We start from the raw sequence: 23,773 nt of genomic DNA on the forward strand, positions 1-23,773 counted from the left end.
AAATACTTATTTTCCAACATAATTTGCAAATAAATAAATAAAAAATCCTACAATGTGATTTTCCAGATTATTTTTCTCATTTTGTCTGTCATAGTTGAAGTGTACCTATGATGAAAATTACAGGCCTCTCATCTTTTTAAGTGGGAGAACTTGCACAATTGGTGGTTGACTAAATACTTTCTTGCCCCACTGCATATGGAGCCTCTATTAGGTTACATATGGCCTCTTCTCCACTTATATGGTACCTCAAGGTCACCCATAAAGAATTTAAACACATGGGGCCAACCTGGGGAGGGAGTCAAAATATATACGTAGAGGGATCGATGAGCTAGCATGCAGGTGAGGGGAGGACAGAAGGCAGAAGAGTTCCCAATCTTGACCTCAACCATTACAGGGTCAACAGAACAAAAATGTCCTTAGAGCAACACCTAGGGCAAAGGTGGCCAAACTTGGGGAACAGGAGTGCACTCTGCAATCTATCCCCAATTCCTTCAACATCCAACTGCAGTCAACAGCTGCTCCACTCTTCTCCAGTATCTCTCGTACCTGACAGAGGTGACCCCAGCAGCCCCCCGATGCTCTCGATCATCTGTAGCAGCCCCAGGGCGCCCAGCATCCGCTCCATGCCCACGATCTCCGGCACCACCGAGAACACCAGGGGAGTCATGGCGCCGGCACAGAACCCATAGGCTAGGCTGATGATGAGCAGGCCCGGGTAGGACCCCCCCAGGGAGCCCAGGGGCAGCATGAGGAGGGAGAGGCCCAACAGGCCCGTCCAGAGGACCAGCATGTGGGGCAGACGGAGACGGCCCAGGTCCGAGGCCCAGCCGGACACCACACGGCCCACGATGTCCGTCACACCCGTGGCTGAGATGACGAAGGCAGCCTGGATAAGATTGAAACAGTTGACATGAATCTATGCATCTACCAATCAGAGCAACAAAAACTGAAGAAAAAAAACAATTGGTAATCGATAATCATTTTGGATCATCTCTAAAACCCCATTGTTTACATAGTGATGTAATTGTGAAATAGGCTCATTCAAACCTGATACTGGGAGAAGCCCTCGTGGCGGCTGTGGGCCACCAGGTGGACGTAAGGCACAAAGTAGCCACAGTTGAAGAAGGTGATGGCCAGGCTGTAAGTGAGGAAGGGCCGCTGGAAGAGGAGGGAAAGCTCCAGGTAGGAGTAGGCCCGGTGGAAGAGGGAGGCGCAGGACCAGGCACTCTCACCTGGGGCCAGCTGGAAAGAGCGAGGAGAGGGGTGAAGAAGAGCATGAGAGAAAGAGACTGATGCTGAAACAAATTACTTAAAACCTTGAAAGCAGGTCCATCAAACACTGCTGGCACCCAAACAAGACGTCACATGCAAGATTACACAACACAGATACTTTGTTTTGTAACTGTTCCTGTTGTATAAAGGTTGAACCCACATGAGTCCTATTACGAAATGTCAAAACCCAGTTATCAAACATTGGATGTGTTAAGTCAGCCAGAGAGAGGGAGAGAAGAGGACAGTACAGGAGGTCGATGTTCCTTTGATCAAGGTAATTAACCCAAATTGCTCTGGAAAAGAACATCAGCTAAAATTTAAAAAATATATAAATGATGTTCCTACCGCAGCTACAGCCTTGTGAGTCCCCAGGGGCCTGATGAGGGCCCCGCAGGCCACCATGTTGAGGCTGAGGCCCCCCAGGATGAGAAGGGCCCCCCGCCAGGTGTACATCTCCACCAAGAGCTGGAAGAGGGGTGAGAAGGCGAAGGACGAGAGGCCCACACCCGTAAAGCCCAGCGCCATGGCCAGGGAGCGCTTCCGGGTGAAGTACTGCATCACTGACGCCACCATAGGAGTGAAGACTAATGCCCAGCCCGAACCTGGAGGGTGAAGGAGGAGAGAAAGAGTTATATACTGTATGTTCAGAGTTTTGGACATAAGAGACAGAAAGTAGCATGTGAGTGTTTTTAGGTCCAAGTGTGTGTACCTGAGATGATGCCCAAGGTGAGGTAGAGGTGTGTGACGCAGGTGGCCTGTGAGGCCAGGATGAAGCCGAGTGCAGAGAGACAACCTCCTGCCATCACAACAGGTCTGGCACCGTATCCATTACACAACGCTGTGCCAAATGGACCTGGGGAACACACACACACAGGTTTAACTACCAGTCATCACACTATGTACAACGGACCAAGGATCATTTGTATGAGCATTCACATGGGGCATTACCCTCCTCTCACATAACATACATACATACATACATACATACATACATACATACATACATACATACATACATACATACATACATACATACATACATACATACATACATACATACATACATACATACATACATACATACATACATACATACATACATACATACATACATACATACATACATACATACATACATACATACATACATACATACATACATACATACATACATACATACATACATACATACATACATACATACATACATACATACATACATACATACATACATACATACATACATACATACATACATACATACATACATACATACATACATACATACATACATACATACATACATACATACATACATACATACATACATACATACATACATACATACATACATACATACATACATACATACATACATACATACATACATACATACATACATACATACTACATACATACATACATACATACATACATACATACATACATACATACATACATACATACATACATACATACATACATACATACATACATACATACATACATACATACATACATACATACATACATACATACATACATACATACATACATACATACATACATACATACAACATACATACATACATACATACATACATACATACATACATACATACATACATACATACATACATACATACATACATACATACATACATACATACATACATACATACATACATACATACATACATACATACATAACATAACATACATACATACATACATACATACATACATACATACATACATACATACATACATACATACATACATACATACATACATACATACATACATACTACATACATACATACATACATACATACATACATACATACATACATACATACATACATACATACATACATACATACATACATACATACATACATACATACATACATACATACATACATACATACATACATACATACATACATACATACATACATACATACATACATACATACATACATACATACATACATACATACATACATACATACATACATACATTACATACATAACATACATACATACATACATACATACCTACATACATACATACATACATACATACATACATATCATACATACATACATACATACATACATACATACCTACATACATACATACATACATACATACATACATACATACATACATTACATCATACATACATACATACGTACATACATACATACCTACATACATACATACAATACATACATACATACATACATACATACATACCATACATACATACCTACATACATACATACATACATTACATACATACATACATACATACATACATACATACATACATACATACATACATACATACATTACATACATAAATACATACATACATACATACATAACATACATACATACATACATACATACAACATACATACATACATACATACATACATACCATACAACTACATACATTACATACAATACATACATACATAACCATACATACACACTCACTCACTGACACACTGCTGCATGGCCAACCTATGGATGTGATCCAGGAGACAGCCTGGGCGCTCTCCCCAAAGTACTGCACAAACTCCACAAGAAGACCCCCATGCTCCGGATGATCCCAAACACCAGGGCGGAGGTCACAAACAGGGCCCCCACCACCACCCGCCCCACCCACCATCTGGGGCTGCTGGCTGGCTCTGGAGCACCTGGGGGGCCTGCAGCTTGGCCATGGCTGGGAGGGAGGGAGAGATATGGAGAGAGAGAGGAAAGGAGATGTTATTTGCGATACTTCAGAAATACCCTGTTTAAACCATGTATTAGAAACACTACATTCTACTACAGCCTTTGCTGTTGAGCCTTTGCTGTATTGCATTGCATCGAACACCTGCGTTACATTCAGGTGCAGGCTTCAAAGAAACGACATGTCAATCATGCAAGAATGTATCAAACGTGCTTGAATTTGCCTGCTGCTGTGGGTTTTCACTGGGTTTCCATAAATGTGCCTTCAATTAAATAGACAATGAATGAATTTAGAGGAAAACGCCTGTGAGGCAAGTGGTTAGTCGACCTGAAAACAGGTGCTCTGGGATGTTGTGGAGCTATACTGTTGAATAGCAAGGTATCAAACACATCAAACATATGGAAACCACATTTTACTCTGTTCCATTAATTCCATTCCAGCCATTACAATGAGCCAGTCCTCCAATAGCTCCTCCCACCAGCCTCTCGTAGAACACCAGCACATTTCAGATTCCTAACACGGATTCCCTATTGTTCATGCAAAGCCTATTGCACTTAAAGAAAGTTTCAGAAACGACCTAAGATTTTGGAAATATACATTTTCAGTTGTATATTTTTTCTATTCCGCGATCACCTCATATTTACTAGAGATGCACAATATATCTGTGAAGATATCAGAATCAGACAATATTAGCTAAAAATGTCAAAATCGACATGGGCCCGATGTCTAGTTTAACGCCGATGTGCAAAACCAATGTCAAAGCTGACGTGCATACCTACAGTTGAAGTAGGAAGTTTACACTGACCGTAGCCAAATACATTTAAACTCAGTTTTCCACAATTCCTGACATTAAAACTGAGTAAAAAATTCCCTGTCTTAGGTCAGTTAGGATCACCACTTTATTTTAAGAATGTGAAATGTCAGAATAATAGTAGAGAAAATTATTTATTTCAGGTTTAATTTCTTTCATCACATTCTCAGCGGGTCAGATGTTTACATGCAATTAGTATTTGGTAGCATTGCCTAACTTGGGTAGCCTTCCACAAGCTTCCCACAATAAGTTGGGTGAATTTTGGCCCATTCCTCCTGACAGAGCTGGTGTAACTGAGTCAGGTTTGTAGGCCTCCTTACTCGCACACGCCTTTTCAGTTCTGCCCACAAATGTTCTAAAGGATTGAGGTCAGGGCTAGAGATGGCAACTCCAATACCTTGACTTTTGCCACAACTTTGGAAGTATGCTTGGGGTCATCGTCCATTTGGAAGACCCATTTGCAACCAAGCTTTAACTTCCTGACTGATGTCTTGAGATGTTGCTTCAATATATTCACAATTTTCCCACCTCATGATGCCATCTATTTTGTGAAGTGCACCAGTCCCCCCCTATAGCAAAGCACCCCCACAACATGATGCTGCCACCCCCGTGCTTCACAGTTGGGATGGTGTCCTTCGGCATGCAAGCCTCCCCCTTTTTCCTCCAAACATAAATGGTCATTATGGCCAAACAGTTCCAGATGTTTCATCTGACCAGAGGACATTTCTCCTAAAAGTACAACCTCTGTCCCCATGTGCAGTTGCAAACCGTAGTCTGGCTTTATGGCGGATTTGGAGCAGTGGCTTCTTCCTCGCTGAGCGGCCTTTCAGGTTATGTCGATATAGGATCGTTTTACTGTGGATATAGATACTTTTGTACCGGTTTCCTCCAGCATCTTTTGCTGTTGTTCTGGGATTGATTTGCACTTTTCGCACCAAAGTACGTTTATCTCTAGGAGACAGAACGTGTCTCCTTCCTGAGCGGTATGATGGTTGTGTGGTCCCATGGTGTTTATACTTGCGTACTATCAGGCATTTGGAAATTGCTCCCAAGGATGAACCAGACTTGTGGAGGTCTACAATTATTTTTCTGGAATTTTCCAAGCTGTTTAAAGACACAGTCAACTTAGTTTGCAAACTTCTGACCCACTGGAATTGTGATACAGTCAAATAATCTGCCTAAACTATTGTTGGGAAAATTACTTGTGTCATGCAAAGTAGATGTCCTAACCGACATGCCAAAACTATAGTTTGTTAACAAGAAATTTGTGGAGTGGTTGAAAAACAAGTTAATGACTCCAACCTAAGTGTATGTAAACTTCCGACTTCAACTGTATATAACGTAGGTACATGACGTAATGACCCCATGTAAAATTTTGCCCTACAAGTGCAACACAGCATTCCTAACCTAGCCCACAATGTCTGCTGTGTGGATCGAGCAGTCAACAAGTCAAGACAGTCATTTGAAAGAGTAAGACAATTTCAGCGAGACAACTCAAAGGCAAAATGCATTAACACCAAGATAATGGAATTCATTGCCCTTGACAATCAACCGTTCTTGGTCGTGGGTGATGTTGGCTTTCGCCGACTGGTCGGGCATCGGTACACACGAAGTTACCAAGTACGCTATTTTTCAGGTGTTGCACTACCGGAGTTTCACAGTAATAGCATCACTGCTATTAGCTTCAAGACTGACATTTGGACCAGCGATATCAGCCCCATGAGCATGTTGAGTCTGACAGCACAGTGGATCGACGAGGATTTCGTACTGAGGAAAGTCGTATTTCATGCTCAGGAATGTGCTGGTTAGCAGCAGCGGTATGACATTTCAATGGCATTTGAAAACATGTTTGAAACATGAACAGACGAGCTAGCGCCATTCGAACAACTGACTCGAGAAATAAGCTCATCAACTGCACCTGCAGGAGATATGATACCCTCGGTCATGGCATTGAAACGCCTGCTCCACAAAACTGCTGACACAGGCTGTGAACAAGCGATTCGGTGGCATTCTCTCTTTACTGTGTCGCCACCATGCTCGATGCCATGTACATTGAACGCTACTTCGATGCAGACAAGAAATAGGGTTTACGTGAAATGTTACAGACTCTGCTGGACAGGATGGAAATGGACACAGTGACAGTGGGCACCGAGGAAGAGGCCACGGACCTACAGAGCTGAAACTTCACTGCTTGACATGTATGATGAAATCCTGGTTGAGAATAAAACGAATGAACAACGAAACAGCACAGCAAGTAAATGAAAAATTGGTTTTGATGATGTTTTACAACAAAATAACTTTTTGGTCAGTGTGTGTGTGTGTGTGTGTGTGTAAAACCTTTATTTAACTAGGCAAGTCAGTCTTGAAAAAAATCTTATTTACAATGGCGGCCTACACCGGCCAACGCTGGGCCAATTGTGCGCCGCCCTATGGGACTCTCAATCACGGCCGGATGTGATATAGCCTGGATTCGAACCAGGGACTGTAGTGACGCCTCTTGCACTGAGACCGCTGCGTTCATGTGTGTGCGTTAAATAGTTAACTGTACTAGAATGCTTAAAAAAGGCAGCTAAAATGTTTAATATCGGTTATCGGTATTGTTTTTTTTGTCCAGGAAAATATCGGATTTCGTTATCAGCCAAAAATATCATATCGGTGTATCACTAATATTTAGACCACTATGTTCCACCCTCACTGTCACATTAAATCTATCACAAAAATTATTGTATTATACGGTTGAGTCATTGATTTACAATGGAAATGAATTACACTATCTATTAATAGAATACTCAAAACATTTGAATTGAAACTTGACGTAAGGGCTAGAACAATCTGAAGAAAAAGTGGCACTAATCGGAAACTAAATGGAATTGACTGCAACTGATGTGCACAAGAGTATATTATGAAAAGTCAGATAAGCACCTTCCATTCCAGGACCCAGAACTCGAGTAGACAGAATGAGAGGGATGGATGGATGGAACACAGCAGCATAAGTGTGAGGTTTGATAAACAGTCCTTGTTTATTTTTATTTTTTGGGGGGGGGGGGGGGGGGGTAGATCAGCTTTAATATTGCAGATAGATTACGTTCTATTATTTAAGTCACAATCTATTGGTTGCAAGAAAACTAAAAGTTTTGAATCTGGCATTGTTTTGTGTATCAGTTCATGTACCATGTGCCATGTAATCGGTACATCAAAAATCTCTTCCCAACGACTTTGCACTCTATATGGCACAGCTGTCAATTTGTTGGGCCTTAAATCAAATCAACGGTATACTTTTTAAAATTTATCACAGTTTTCTTTAACAAATTTTGGTCTTGGCTCTCCCATTTTTGCAATAATGCTGCAATTAGTTGGTTGTAAATATGGGAAGAGCAGACACTTCCATATATTTATGTTGGCATAATATTTGTTGTAATATTGGTTCTGGTCTTTTGTGGTGGATTAAACTGTTAAGAAATAGCAATATTTTGGATATTATTTCATTTTCAAATAACCAAATGTGAGAGGTTGTAATCTGAATAAAGGGGAAAAGGCCATTCTTGAACATAGGGTGAGACATTCTTACTAATCTGCTAGAGAACCAGTTCGGATTTAAGGATAACTTTTGTATGACCTAAGCCTGTAGAGGTCTAATACTTTAATCTTCAATCATTTCTGCCTTCCTAATTCATATTCATTATATAAATAGGCCCTTTTAATTTTGTCTGGCTTACCATTCCAAATCAAATTGAATATTTTTTGCTCATATAAATGTGAGACCCTTTCCTTGGAGACTCGAAATTGAGTTCAGGTACATCCTGTTTCCATTGATCATTCTTCCATTTCTACTACTTGATTAGAGTCCACCTGTGGTAAATTCAATTGATTGGACATGATTTGGAAAGGCACACCTGTCTATATAAGGTCCCACAGTGGAAAGTGCAAGTCAGAGCAAAAACCAAGCAATGAGGTCAAAGGAATTGTCTGTAGAGCTCCGAGATAGGACTGTGTCAAGGCACAATCTGGGGAATGGTACAAAAACATTTCTGGAGCATTGAAGGTCTCCAAGAAAACAGTGGCCTCCATCATCCTTAAATTGAAAAAGTTTGGAACCACCAAGACTCTTCCTAGAACTGGCCGCCCGGCCAAACTGAGCAATCGAGGAAGAGGGAAAGGTGACCAAAAACCTGATGGTCACTCTGACAGAGCTGCAAAGTTCCTCTGTGAAGATGGGAGAACCTTACAGAAGGACAACTATCTCTGCAGCACTCCAACAATCAGGCCTTTTTGCTAGAGTAGCGGAAGCCATTGCTCAGTAAAAAGGCACATGACAGCCTGCTTGGAGTTTGCCAAAGGCCACCTACAGACTCTCAGACCATGAGAAACAAGATTCTCTGGTCTGATGAAACCAAGATGAAACTCTTTGGCCTGAATGCCAAGCGTCACATCTGGAGGAAACCTGACACCATCCCTACGGTGAATGCTGGTGGTGGCAATATCATGCTGTGGGGATGTTTTTCAGCGGCAGGGACTGGGAGACTAGTCAGGATAGAGGAAAAGATTAACAGAGCAAAGTACAGAGAGATCCTAGAAGAAAACCTGCTCCAGAGTGCTCAGGACATCAGACTGGGGCAAAGGTTCACCTTCCAACAGGACAACGACCCTAAGCACACAGCCAAGACAACACAGGGGTGGCTTTGGGACAAGTCTCTGAATGTATTTGAGTGGACCAGCCAGAGCCCGGACTTGAACCCGATCGAACATCTCTGGAATTAACTGAAAATAGCTGTGCAGCGATGCTCCCCATCCAACCTGACAGATCTTAAGAGAATCGGGAGAGAAGGATGGGAGAAACTCCCCAAATACAGGTGTGCCAAGCTTTTAGCGTCATACCCTAGAAGACTCGAGGCTGTAATTGCTGCCAAAGGTACTGAGTAAATTGCCTGAATACTCATGTAAATGTGATATTTCCATAGTTTTTTTTTTATACATTTGCAAACATTTCTAAAAACCTGTTTTTGCTTTGTCATTATGGGGTATTGTGTGTAGATTGATGAGGGAAAAAAACTATGTAATCAATTTTAGAATAAGGCTGTAATGTAACAAAATGTGGAGAAAGTCAAGGGGTCTGAATACTTTCCGAATGCACTGTACATAACTTTAACACACTGCAAAAGAGATTCTCCAAAATTGAAATATTATATAATATTTAAAATATTATTTAAATATTACATTCATGTCCTACTTTATTAAAAGCCTTTTCAAAGTCAGCTATGAATACCAGGCCTGGTTTCCCAGATGTGTCATAGTGTTCTATTGTTTCCAGTTCTTGTCTTATATTATCTCCACTGTATCGTCCATATGTCCGATTAGGATGAATAATACCTTTTAATTCTATGCGCTATGCATTTTGCTTTAATCATTGCATCACATCACTGAAGTGTAAGGGGCCTCAAAAATATTTAATGGACTGGATCTTTATATTTACCACTTGGTTCCTGTTTCAGTAATAATGAAATCAGACCTTCCTGTTGAGTATCTGATAATCTACCATGTTTATCGGAGTGGGTAAAACATGCTAATAATGGTCTTTAGAGTACATCAAAAAAGGTTTGCTATACCTCAACTGGTATGCCATCAAGCCCTGGAGTTTTCCCGGACTAAAAGACTTTAATAGGCTCTATGCATTATACCGCCTCCCACGTTCTATTTTACTTCCTACCGGGGTGCTGTCTTCTGGAGCGATTTCCGCTATTTTTATCATTATCTTACTAGCTAGCTAATTGTCGGCAATGCATTTGACTGAAATTGTTCAATGACTACGTTTAAATTACAGCCCTGTGAAGGAGGTGCTAATGAACATTGTTCAGTGCCTCCGTGTTCATTTTCTTCAAAGTGTATTGGTATTGTGAGCTTCCGTAGCTTCCGGGGTCGATGTAGAGAAAAAGGTACGTTGTGACAACAGCTACAATAGCAGCTAGGTCATGTCTAGTGCTACTTGATGCTTAGAGAAGATGGGCATTAATAGTAATGAGTTTTTTTGGTATTCAAATACTCTGGGTCCATCTTTAGATATGCAAGCTACACCTACCTGATGGCCTTCTGGCACTTGATTGAGTGGGCAGCAGAGACTAAGTTCATAAGACTCACAAGCACCAATCCACCTGAAACAAGTGTTACTTGAAGAAAACCAGTAAGGGTCAACTTCATTAAATACAGATCTTACTGTAATTGTTAAACATTATTTACTTTTTGTGTTATGGGTTCTTCTCATTTATGACTCATCTGTCGCTGGGTCTGAAGCAGAAGGATTTGGCCCATCGGTTCAGCATCCACCAATCGACAGTGAGACGGATTATTATCTCTTGGGCCAACTTCCTCTACTGTCTGCATGGATCAGCACGGATATGGATCCCCAAGGAAACCATCAAAGCCCACCTGAGTTGAAGGACTATCCAGACACCCAGGTAGTGATGTACTGCACTGCCAGACACCATCTTCACTACTACTGCAGAGTGAGGTGTTTTCTTCCTACAAGTCACACTGTACCTTTAAGGGCATGTTGGGAAAGTCACATGGAGCTGTCAGTTTTGTGTCATCGTTGTATGCCGGATCTGTGAGTGACAAGGAGATCTTCAAGCAGTCTGGAAACATTTCCTTTCTCACACCTGACATGGCCATTATGCTGGATAGGGGCTTTCTCATAGATTACATTGTTCCGTGCAAGGTCGACAAGCCAGCCTTTCTGTCAAGACGCACACAGATGCCAGCGCATGAGGTTAGGGAGACCCAATCCATTTCCAGGCTGAGAGTGCATGTTGAAAGAATTATCCAGAGTAAAGGAACACAAGCTGTTTGACACAGTCATCTCCCTGACCATCTCAGGCCGCATCAACCAATTATTTCCAGTGTCGTGCCTGTTGGTCAACTATCAAAACGGACCTTTGGTAAGAGCATTGGCCAAGCCAGTGTAAATACACGGGTTTATTTGCTGGCAGCAAAATAATAATTTGTTTATCTATGACATGTATCAATAATTTGTGTTGTCGTGAATATCAGTTTGTGTGGCGCTTGTATTGGCTTTAATTAGGCAATGAGTTTAGGGGTGGGGGAAAGAAATCAAGTAAACACAGAATTGCCAGAATGCAAGATTGAATACAATGTTAGAGATGTGTAATTGATTAACTAAACTGTTGAATATTTGCTGAAATATATCTATTTAAAAAAAATATATATTCCACTGTAGTTTTTTCACAAGAACGTCAATACTTATTTTTCATGAAACCACTAAACTTGGCACCCATGCAGTGGAACCATGCAGGTGAGAGATAAGACACTTCTGCAAGTAGTGGTACAAATAAGTGGTCAACCTACTCTCTTATAGTTTTTGAAACCTGTAGATCCGTATATATCCTTTCAACTAGGTTGTCCTCCTGTACACAGACGACAAAGTCACACCAGCTACAACCTGTGAGAAGGATTTGACCTTGCACCTGCCAGTAGTAAGCATGAGATCTCTTCAACTTCAGCTCTCCATTCTGTATCTACAGGTAAGGACATCAGCTCTCCATTCTGTATCTTCAGGTAAGGACATCAGCTCTCCATTCTGTATCTTCAGGTAAGGACATCAGCTCTCCATTCTGTATCTTCAGGTAAGGGCAGTCAACATAACTTGGTATATTTGGGCACTTGACCTCTAAGAGTCCAAAGTGTGGTCTCACACTGGGATAAAATAATGCCATCTGGAGAGGATCCTAACCACAGGGCATCTGGATGCACTACGAAGCCACACGGAAAGAAGTTAACATTCTTCAGTGTGCAGTACTCCTATACAGCCACTGGCTCCATGGCTAGCCCCTTCTTCATCTCCATGGTCTGCATACTAAGCATGTATCTGTAACGGATGTGAAACGGCTAGCTTAGTTAGCGGTGTGCGCTAAATAGCGTTTCAATCGGTGACGTCACTTGCTCTGAGACCTTGAAGTAGTGGTTCCCCTTGCTCTGCAAGGGCCGCGGCTTTTGTGGAGCGATGGGTAACGATGCTTCGAGGGGTGACTGTTGTTGATGTGTGCAGAGGGTCCCTGGTTCGCGCCCGGGTATGGGCGAGGGGACGGTCAAAAGTTATACTGTTACATATCCATGGAGTGCTTTGTAGAGAGAACTTCTGCAAAACATTTTAAAACCTTAACATCAGATTGGAGAGATTACTATGACAAAGACTCATGTAATTTTCCAGAAATAGCACAAACCCCTAAATTCAAATAAAATGTATTAAATATACATATGTATTAATATACAGATTATTATATAGCTTTGAAGTCATAAGTTACATACACCTTAGCAAAATACATTTAATCTCAGTTTTCCACAATTCCTGAAATTTAATCCGAGTAAAAAATCCCTATATTAGGTCAGTTAGGATCCCTACTTTATTTTAAGGATGTGAAATGTCAGAATAATAGCAGAGAGAATAATCTATTTCAGCTTTTATTTATTTCATCACATTCCCAGTGGGTCAGAAGTTTACATAGTATTTGGTAGCATTGCCTTTAAATTGTTTAACTTGGGTCAAACGTTTCAGGTAGCCTTCCACAAGCTTCCCACAAAAAGTTGGGTGAACTGTGGCCCAATCCTCTTGACAGAGCTGGTGGAACCGAGTCAGGTTTGTAGGCCTCCTTGCTCGCACAAGCTTTTTCAGTTCTGCCCACAAATGTTCTATAGGATTGAGGTCAGGGCTTTGTGATGGCCACTCCAATACCTTGACTTTGTTGTCCTTAAGCCATTTCGCCACAACTTTGTCCATTTGGAAGATCCATTTGCGACCAAGCTTTAACTTCCTGACTGATGTCATTAGATATTGCTTCAATATATCCACATAATTTTCATTCCTCATGATGCCATCTATTTTGTGAAGTGCACCAGTCCCTCTTGCAGCAAAGCACCCCCACAACATGATGCTGCCACTTCACGGTCGGGATGGTGTTTTTCAGCTTGCAAGCCTCCCCCTTTCTCCTCCAAACATAACAATGGTCATTATGGTCAAACAGTTCTATTTTTGTTTCATCAGACCAGAGGACATTTCTCTAAAAAGTACGATCTTTGTCCCCACATGCAGTTGCAAACCTCAGTCTGGCTTTTTTATGGCGGTTTTAGAGCAGTGGCTTCTTCCTCGCTGAGCGGCCTTTCAGGTTTTGTCGATATAGGACTCGTTTTACTGTGGATATAGATACTTTTGTACCCGTTTCCTCCAGCATCTTCACAAGGTCCTTGCTGTTGTTCTGGGATTGATTTGCACTTTGAGACTAAAGTACGTTCATCTCTAGGAGACAGAACACGTCGCCTTCCTGAGCGTGACTGCTGCGTCGTCCCATGGTGTTTATACTTGCATACTATTATTTGTACAGATGAACGTGGTACCTTCAGGCATTTGGAAATTGCTCCCAAGGCTGAAACAGACTTGTGGAGGTCTACAATTATTTTTCTGATTTCTGTTGATTTTCCCATGATGTCAAGCAGAGGCACCGAGTTTGAAGGTACGCCTTAAAATACATCCACAGGTACACCTCCAATTGACTCAAATTGTCAATTAGCCAATCAGAAACTTCTAAAGCCATGACATCATTTTCTGGAATTTTCCAAGCTGTTTGAAGGCACAGTCAACTTAGTGCATGTAAACTTCTGACCCACTGGAATTGTGATACAGTGAATTATAAGTGAAATAATCTGTCTATAAACAATTGTTGGAAAAATGACTTGTGTCATGCACAAAGTAGATGCCCTAACCGACTTTCCAAAACGATAGTTTGTTAACAATACATTTGTGGAGTGTATGAAAAATGAGTTTTAATGACTCCAACCTAAGTCTATGTAAACTTCCGACTTCAAGTGTATTCCCCCCAGTCTTTGTCCCAAACACTTGTCATGACATTGTAAATACGCTACTGTTTAGGCTTGTATCATCTGGATACAAAAAAAATCTAAATACACTTTTCTAAAATGTTTCCATTCAAGGAACCTCTAACTTACCTTATTCCATCAGCACACGAGTTAGTAGGTTGACAGAACTCTATCCCATCAACCGGACCTGGCTTCACACCCTAATTAACAAGGATTTACTGTTACATAGGCTGAATACCTTTCAGGTGCATTTTTTTATGGATATTGACAGACTCACAAGTGTTCTTGGCTTGAGCCAACTCTGTTCTGTGTCTATGCAGCTGTGAACTGGTGGTGCAGCAGGAATGTTTAGTTGAGAGTAGTGCACTGTCTGGTAAAGAAGGGCCACCAGATGATTGCACAGAGCACTTCCTGCTTCGAACCACTATCACTGGTACGGAGTGCTTTAACACCATCTGTGAAGCGAAGATGAGTATTATGAAAGACTGACGTGAGAAACAAGAATTATGCAGCCCATAAATAACAGCAAACATAGTAGTGTCTAGTCTTCTTAACGAGGGGCTCATTTAACAATACAGGAATACATTTAGTCTCAGTAACAAAATTACCAAACACTGCATCAACAGATCTTTACCAAATAACCTGTTTAGTGGGCAATTCTCAATTGGGATTGGGACCCATCATTAATATCTATCTATTGTTAAGATTAAACGTTGACACTGTCTCCAACACACCATAATGAGTGTCCCACGGGAGATATTTAACAAGGGCACTAGTCACCATCTATAACCTTTCCCTACTCTCATGCTATGTGGCTTTTCATTCTCCCTCATGGACCTGTGACAGGCAGTCCTCACAGTGATCTCCCCTGTCAATGTATCTTTGTTGTTAGATACTGTGTAGAAGACATGAATAACAATTATTTTTAGCTAGCAAATATAGGTAGCAAGCATAAGTTAAGCAAGCTAATAAATACACACATTCTCAGGTAGATTCTGTCAAAGTTACATCATTTTACGAAGTAACTAGCTAGCTACAGTTACTAGTTAAATTAGCTAGCTAGCTAATGATTGTAGCTAGCTTTATCTGTCACTGACTTGGTACTCACCTTCATAGTCGTCTATGTAGCTTCCTATATATCTTGAAGTCATTTTCGTTCTTGCTAGCTGGAGTCTGAGGCCGATGTAGCAATTTGATGTACATGAATAATATTCATTTGAGGAAAGTCCTGAAGACAGCTAGTAAAAATAAACTGACAGTGGTAGCACTGTTATATTGTCGATAACAACTAGACTGACTTTCGTTCTATAGTATGCCACACCAGATATTGCCAGACCAGAAGGAAGTGTGCTTAGAGCGTTCGGTCATGGAATGTGCAATAAGGGCTAATGCGTCAAGAAATTCCTCTTCTGTAATTTGGCCTTCACATGAGTCTTTATGTACAGCTGTTTAATTTTATAATTAGTCGAAGAAAAAAAACTCCTTAAAATTGACTTGGGTTAGTGGAGATGGAGGAGACAAAAACAAAAACATATGCTTAAAGTACTTCAAAATATCATTTTTATTGTTATCTGTACAGTTAGTCCCTCTATTTCCTTTGGTAATATTAACTATTTTGACCTGTATTGCTTTTGTTTGAAGATGGATATTGAATTGCATGGCCTGGCTTTGTTCAGCCTGCCTCATGCCAACTTCTAATGGGAAGTGTATGAGCTATAGACTGTTGGGTTTTCACCATTTATCCCCTGGCTTTATGAGGTGTACTATAATATGAAGAATCCAAAATGGAGCAGACCAAAGGAAATGTAACCAAGTAATCTGTGAAATCACATTCCTAGACTAGAGAACAACTTCTTTACGAATCCAAGTCTATGCATCTCTACGTGATCTCTTCACAAACACGCAAAGCTTTTCGAATAAGACCCTGGGGGCTATGGCGGTGTCAATACACCTCTTCATCGGTTCTATGCACAGGGGAAATGAGAACAATGGATAGCGGGTGGAGAGATGGAGATGGAGAGAGCCTCCAGCTTCCCGTCTCATCCCATCTCATTTCCTTCACGGTTGCAGACAAGTGAAAGGACTACAAGATTGATAACGACGACGGCTGAAGCGTCCGGCCAGGTACCTTTGGAAAGCTGCCAACAGGAGCCACCTGTATAGACTGAGGGGATCTCAGGTGTGTTTGACTGCACTGTGATGACAGTTAGCCAGAGGAGAACAGCTGGTAGCATCAACCAACACCCTGTAAAGGTGCAAGAGGAGGTGCAGGTCAGGACTGTCTCTCTAATTAGTGGGATGATTGTGATCTAATCATTCGCTAAGGAGCACTCGACACTGAGTATACAGTAGGAACACCCCACCAACCCTTTGCCCAAAGAATAGCTTCTATTCGTCGGGGCATAGACTCTACAAGGTGTCGAAAGCATTCCCCAGGGATGCTGGCCCATGTTGACTCCAATGCTTCCCACAGTTGTGTCAAGTTGGCTGTATGTCTTTTGGGTGGTGGACCATTCTTGAAACACACGGGAAACTGTTGTGTGAAAAACCCAGCAGCGTTGCAGTTCTTGATACAACCGGTGCACCTGGCACCTACTACCACACCCCATTCAAAGGCACTTAAATCTTTTGTCTTGCCCATTCACCTTCTGAATGGAACACATACACAATCCATGTCTCAATTGTTTAAAAATCCTTCTTTCACCTGTTTCCTCCCGTTCATCTACACTGATTGAATCAGATTTAACAAGTAACATCAATAAGGGATCATAGATTTCACCTGGATTCACCTGTCATGGAAAGAGCAGGTGTTCTTAATGTTTTGTATACTCAGTGTATGCGTCCCTTCAGAGAGGAGCTACAGGAAGGATCCTTCTCTGGCTGTGTGCTCCGTCTTGTCTAACACAGATGAGGAAAGCCGTCTGCAGAGTCTACAGACAGACAGCCAGAGAGGTGCATTCTCAGAGGATAGGTAGTACCTGTTTAAAGACCCAAAGAAGAGGCTTCTTTAACTCTGATGGTCGAGTCCATAGTAATCAAGCACTTTTGTCAGGATGAAGCACTTTGGCTTTTCAAACAACGACGCAAAACAATCCAGAATTTATCTTGGGTCTTTGTATTAGTCGCTCTGAGCACTTTCTGAGTGGAACTCTAAGAAGCTGCAAAGAGAAGCTACCAACAAGAGCTACCTGTGTAGAGCGAGGCAATTTTAGATCAGTTTCACTAAACTATTATGCCAGTTTGAAACTGGGTGTCTGTGCCCAGTGGTGATTTGCATTGTTTGTCTTTTATTACTGTCAGTCTCTCTAGTCTAGCTGCACGGTTGCATTCTCTAAAAACAGGTAGTACATGTTTAATGCAATCCTTAAGTTGTTACAGAAACCTTGTCCTTGAGATTCTCAAAGCTTTAAAAAGGGGGCACTCTCCCACAAACTCACCAATAACATGCGGGTAAACTCTTTCCCTGTCCCCAATATTTACCACCGGATAACCTAGTGCCAGGGTGAGTTTATAACGGTCGGAAGTGATGGTTCTGTGCTGAAAAACAATCTATTGAAAGCCGTCAAATGCTTCTGCCACTTGAGAAGACTTCACTCTGCCTGTCTTACTGGCTGTGATCCAAATAGCTTTACTACCCATGCCTCATTTCACCCAGGACTGCAGACAAGGTAGGCACAAGAGACTCAACATGTTTTGATCGAATGCCATTCGCTTCACTTTATCAACGCTGTTCGGATCAGTGGTCGCAGAGAAAAGGAATTCAAGTGCAGTTAAGATTACAGTGACTTGCAAAAGTATTCAGACCCCTTGGATTTCTTCACATTCTTATTGTGTTATAAAGTGGGATTAAAATGGATTTTATTGACAAGGAAGACATACAAACTCTTGCAGAGAGCATATTCAACTGACAATCTCTTAAAAAGAACTGATGTTGGCACAAGATGTTGGAGCATAACTAACAAAATTACAGTTAAAAATGTATGCTGAATCCATTATAAATTCATGTAAAGAATTATACAAAATTCAAAAATTCTACAGCACAATGGCAGAGTCATGTTCTAAATGTAAAACTAGTAATGCCTCAATAATCCATGCTTTCTGGGAATGATATGAAGTCCAAAAGTTATGGGTGGAGCTAGAAAGTTGGCTGTCTTTTAATATTTCAAGACATGGCATATGGGGGTGTAGTGAGATACCCGCGGAGTTAGACGACTTTCTTCTCATTACTCATCTTGAAAAGCATGTACTAAAAACATGGAAATCAATTACTCCGCCATAAATTAACACAATGGAAAAAATATAATGATCTATTATTTAAAATATCGAAAGTGTGTGGGCTACGGAGAGAAAAAAAATGGTGCAGTTTTGGACCATGTGGCGGAAAGCGATGTGGGTGCTGGAGATGTGTATGCTAGTGGGTCTGGACAGGCGCGATGTAGTTGATGTTTGTATAATGTTGTCGTTTGTATGTGTATGCTTCGTATCGTTTTTTAAATGTTTTTTTTTCCAAGATAATAATAATTTTTGTCAAATATCTACACAAAATACTCTGTCAAAGTGGAAGAAAAAATATTTCAAAAATTCAATAACTAAAATATAGTCATTCTATAAGTATTAAGACTTCAGGTGTACAATTTGGCTTAACAAATCAAATAGAAAGTGACATGGACTCACTATGTGCAATATCAGGGGTTGTCATGATTTGTAAATGACTAACCCTTCATACATAGATGTTTTAACGTCCCTCAGTCAAGTATCGAATATCAAGCACAGATTCAGCTACTAAGACCAGGGGGTTTTGAAACTGCTCAGGGATGTTACCATGAGGCCATTGGTGATTTTAAAACCGCTACATTGTTCAATGGCTGTGATGGGAGAAAACTGAGGATGGATCAACAACATTGTAGTGACTCCACAATAATGACCCAAATGACAGAGTGAAAACAATAAATATTCAAAAAACATGCATATTGTATACAACAAGGCACTGAAGTAATACTGAAAACAAAAAACTTGCAAAGAAATACACTTTTGGGCCTAAATGCAAAGCCTTATGTTTGGGGAAAATCCAACAAAACAGTTCATTGAGTAACTGCCTCCTTATTTTCAAGCAAGGTGGTGGCTGCATCATTGGTATGTGTATGCATGACATTGGCTAATACTGGAGTCTTATTTTTCTGGGTGAAAAGAAACAGGATAGGGCTAAGCATAGGCAAAATCCTATAGAGAAACCTGCTTCAGACTGCTTTACACTGGGAGAGGAATTCACCGTTCAGCAGGACAATAACCTACAACACAAGGTCAACTCAACACTGGAGCTGCTTACCAAGAACACAGTTAATGTTCTTAAAGTGGCCAAGTTAGTTTTGACTTAAATCTGATTGAAATACTAGGTATGGCAAGACCTGAAAAGTGCTGTCTAGCCATGATCCCCAACATCTTTACATAGCTTGAAGAATTTAGAAAAGAATAGGCAAAAATTGCATTCAGTATGCGGGTCCCAACAGATCATTGCGGCTAGGTTGCCATTTTTCATTCTGAGGGGGATCAGAGACGACTTTGGGATAAAAACACAACAACTTTAGTTGTCCTGCAGATTATTTGCAAACGGTCATCTTTCTGCTTTGCATGGGTTGGCCTACCTATTGTATTAAAAGCACATTTTTTGCATTATTCACACACCGAATTCGCTGCTTCAACTTCAGTTAATTAACTACCTCTCCTAGTATGTGGTCTCATTGAAATAGAGTGGGCTGCCTACATGGGCGGAGAATCACGTGGCAATACATTTTAAATCTGAAATTAACGTAAATATTCCAATATCCCAATGCGAACAAACCTCCAAACGAGCTTCAACGCCATACAACACTCCTTCCATGGCCTCCAACTGTTTTTAAGTGCATGCTCTTCAACTGATTGCTGCCCGCACCTAGAATATGTGGACTACAACTACAAATACCTAGGTGTCTGGTTGGACTGTAAACTCTTCTTCCAGACTCACATTAAAACCTCTTCGGGCAGTATTCTCTTGTCCGGATGAAAAGCGTTCCCAAAGTAAACTGCCTGCTACTCAGGCCCAGGAGCTAGGATATGCATATAATTGGTAGGTTTAGATAGAAAACACTAAAGTTTATAAAACTGTTAGAATAATGTCTGTGAGTATAACAGAACTGATATGGCAGGGAAAAACCTGAGAAATCCACCCAGGAATTTATTTTATCACTCTTTTCAATGTTTTTTTTTATGTGGATCTAGATTTGTGGCACTTGCTTGCAGTTCCTATCGCTTCCACTAGATGTCAGTCTATAAATTGGTTGATGTTTTGCTTAGAGAAATGAAGAAGTAGGACTATTCAGAATGAGGGTCGAGTCTAGTGTACTGTTGTGGTTGGGGCGCACGACCTGAAAGCTCTCTCCACTTTGTTTTCGTCTGGTATTGAACACAGTTTATCCCGTCTTACATGTTATTGATTATTTACGTTAAATACCTAGTTGTATTAGGAACGTTGTTTGAACTGTTTGGAACAAGTTTACAGGTAACTTATTAGATATTTTGTAGTCATGTTGCGCAAGTTGGAACCAGTGTTTTTCTGGATCAAACGCGTCAAAATGGACATTTGAGATAACGGAATTTATCGAACAAAAGGACCGTTTGTGATGTTTATGGGACATTTGAGTGCCAACAAAAGAAGTTCTTCAAAGGTAAGGCATGAATTATATTGTTATTTCTGAGTTTTGTGTCGCGCCTGGTGGGATGAAATATGATTGTCTGTTTGATTGATGGGGTGCTGTCCTCAGATAATCGCATGGTTTCCTTTCGCTGTAAAGCCTTTTTGAAATCTGACACGTTGGCTGGATTAACAACAATTGTAACTTTAACTTCTTGACGCGCCCATCCCTTTAGCGGGATCATTTTCATCAACACCCGCTGAATTGCAGCGCGACAAAATCAAAATACAAAAAATATTACATTTTCATGAAATCACAAGTGCAATATAGCAAAACACAGCTTAGCTTGTTGTTAATCCACCTGGGGTGTCAGATTTCAATACAGCTTTTCGGCGAAAGCACAGCAAGCGTTTGTAAGAACATCACTCTCAGTAGACAAAATATTAAACACTAGCAGCCATGTAGATTGGTCACGAAAGTCAGAAAAGCCATAGATTGAATCACTTACCTTTGATAATCTTTGGATGTTTGCACTCACGAGACTCCCAGTTACACAATAAATGTTCCTTTTGTTCCATAAAGGTTTTTTATATCCAAAATACCTCCATTTGTTTGGCGCGTTATGTTCAGAAAACCACAGGCTCGAACGGTGACGAAATCACAGACAAATTCCAAATAGTGTCCGTAATGTCCACAAAAACACGTCAAATGTTTTTTATAATCAATCCTCAAGTTGTTTTTTAAATATATAATCGATAATATATCAACCGGGACTGTCGCTTTTTCCAATAGAAGAGGGAGAGACAATGGCTGCCCCACTCTGTTGCGCAAGCAAACACCCAGCTATCCACTGACGCAATGTTATCTTTCAAAATAAAAGCCTGCAGCTATGTCTAAAGACTGGTGACACCTTGAGGAAGCCATAGGAAAAGGAATCTGGTTGATATCCCTTTAAATGGAGGCAAGGCATCCAATGGAACAGAGCTTTCAGGAAAAACAGCACTTCCTGGTTTGATTTTCACCTACAATATCAGTTATGTTATACTAACAAACAATATTTTGACAGTTTTGGAAACTTTAGTGTTTCCTATCCTAATTTGACAATTATGCATCTTCTCGTTTCTGGGCCTGAGAAATAGGCAATTTTTAATGGGTACGTTTTTTTACCAAAAACAAAAATCCTGCCCCCTACACTCAAGAAGTTAATTTGGTGTATTGCATGTGTGATTTCATGAAAGTTTAATATTTATAGTAATTTAATTTGAATTTGGCGCTCTGCCATTTCACCGGATGTTGTTGAGGGGTTCCGCTATCGGAACGTCTAGCAATAACAGGTTTTAAGCATCTCCATTCCAAAATTAAAACTAGAATCGGCTTCCTACTTCGCAACAAAGCCTCCTTCACTCATGCCGCCAAACTTGCCCTCGTAAAACTGACTATCCTACTGATCCTTGACTTCGGCGATGTCATTTATAAAATAGCCAACACTCTTCTCAGCAAACTAGATGTCTATCATAGTGCCATCCGTTTTATTACCAAAGCCCCATATACTACCCACCACTTCGACATGCATGCTCTTGTTGACTGGCCCTCACTACATATCCGTCGCCAAACCCACTGGCTCGAGGTCATCTATGTCTTTGCTAGGTAAAACCCAACCTTAGCTCACTGGTCAAAGTTTACCCCGAATCCAACATCTGCTTCTGCATTAATGTTCATATGTCCTTGAATACCTGTGTGCTGAGGCTGTTTCTGTCCTGTTACCTGTCTGTTCCTATTAAATGTTTGACTCCCCGTACCTGCTTCTCATCTCCAGCGTCAGACCTTTCACATATCTGTATCCCCAGCCTTAGATTAGAGTCTTATTTATTTCAATTGACTGATTTCCTTATATGAACTGTAAAATCTTAATATTTTTGTTCAGTGTAATTTAGTGTACAGATTTACGAAAAGGAAACCAGTTTCTTGCCGACACAGCAAAACATATCCATGCAGTAACCAGTTAAATGCCCTCCTGTTGTGTATCAAGGCTATTTGCCAAGACACGAAGGCAGCTCCAACTTCATTAAAGTTCCACTTCATTTACCAGAACTTATTGGAATGTTCCCCTTTTTAAAGGGTCTCATCTTTTTGCAACTAAAATGGATGAATGGGTAAGAGACTTGTTAGTTAGTGGTTTACAGGTTGGTCTGTCAGAGCCTGGGGTGTGTGTTTTGTCTCACTGAATGATTGGATCATAATAAGAGTGAAGTGAACAAACTTTTACTACTAAGTCATTTGCCAAACTACTGAGTTGCTATGGCAAACTTAAAAATAAAAAAATAAAAACTTTCACAGATGCTATTTCTAGGTCCCAAGAAACAAAGAGATCTGCTGTTTGATCTGACAATTAATCT

The 23,773-nt window shown here is 40.8% G+C and overlaps 1 protein-coding gene across 5 annotated transcripts in view; it reads right to left on the reverse strand.

Annotated features, from left to right (window-relative positions):
• The window catches only part of slc16a13 (solute carrier family 16 member 13), a 42,695-nt gene that overhangs the window by 14,786 nt on the left and 4,136 nt on the right, over window positions 1–23,773 (reverse strand). For 4 of the 5 annotated variants that reach the window (XM_031792009.1, XM_031792008.1, XM_031792010.1 and 1 more), the window contains exons 3-7: window positions 3,782–4,010; window positions 1,982–2,125; window positions 1,618–1,874; window positions 1,048–1,242; window positions 547–886 (exon numbers count right to left, since the gene is read on the reverse strand). In XM_031792009.1, coding sequence (XP_031647869.1) covers window positions 547–886; window positions 1,048–1,242; window positions 1,618–1,874; window positions 1,982–2,125; window positions 3,782–3,956 — 1,111 coding nt within the window. In that variant the 5' untranslated portion in view covers window positions 3,957–4,010. The remainder of the gene's footprint in view (window positions 1–546; window positions 887–1,047; window positions 1,243–1,617; window positions 1,875–1,981; window positions 2,126–3,781; window positions 4,011–23,773) is intronic. The other variant, XM_020504214.2, reaches the window with a different exon arrangement.

This window comes from Oncorhynchus kisutch, linkage group LG16, assembly GCF_002021735.2.
Source record: "Oncorhynchus kisutch isolate 150728-3 linkage group LG16, Okis_V2, whole genome shotgun sequence".
NCBI lineage: Eukaryota > Metazoa > Chordata > Actinopteri > Salmoniformes > Salmonidae > Oncorhynchus > Oncorhynchus kisutch.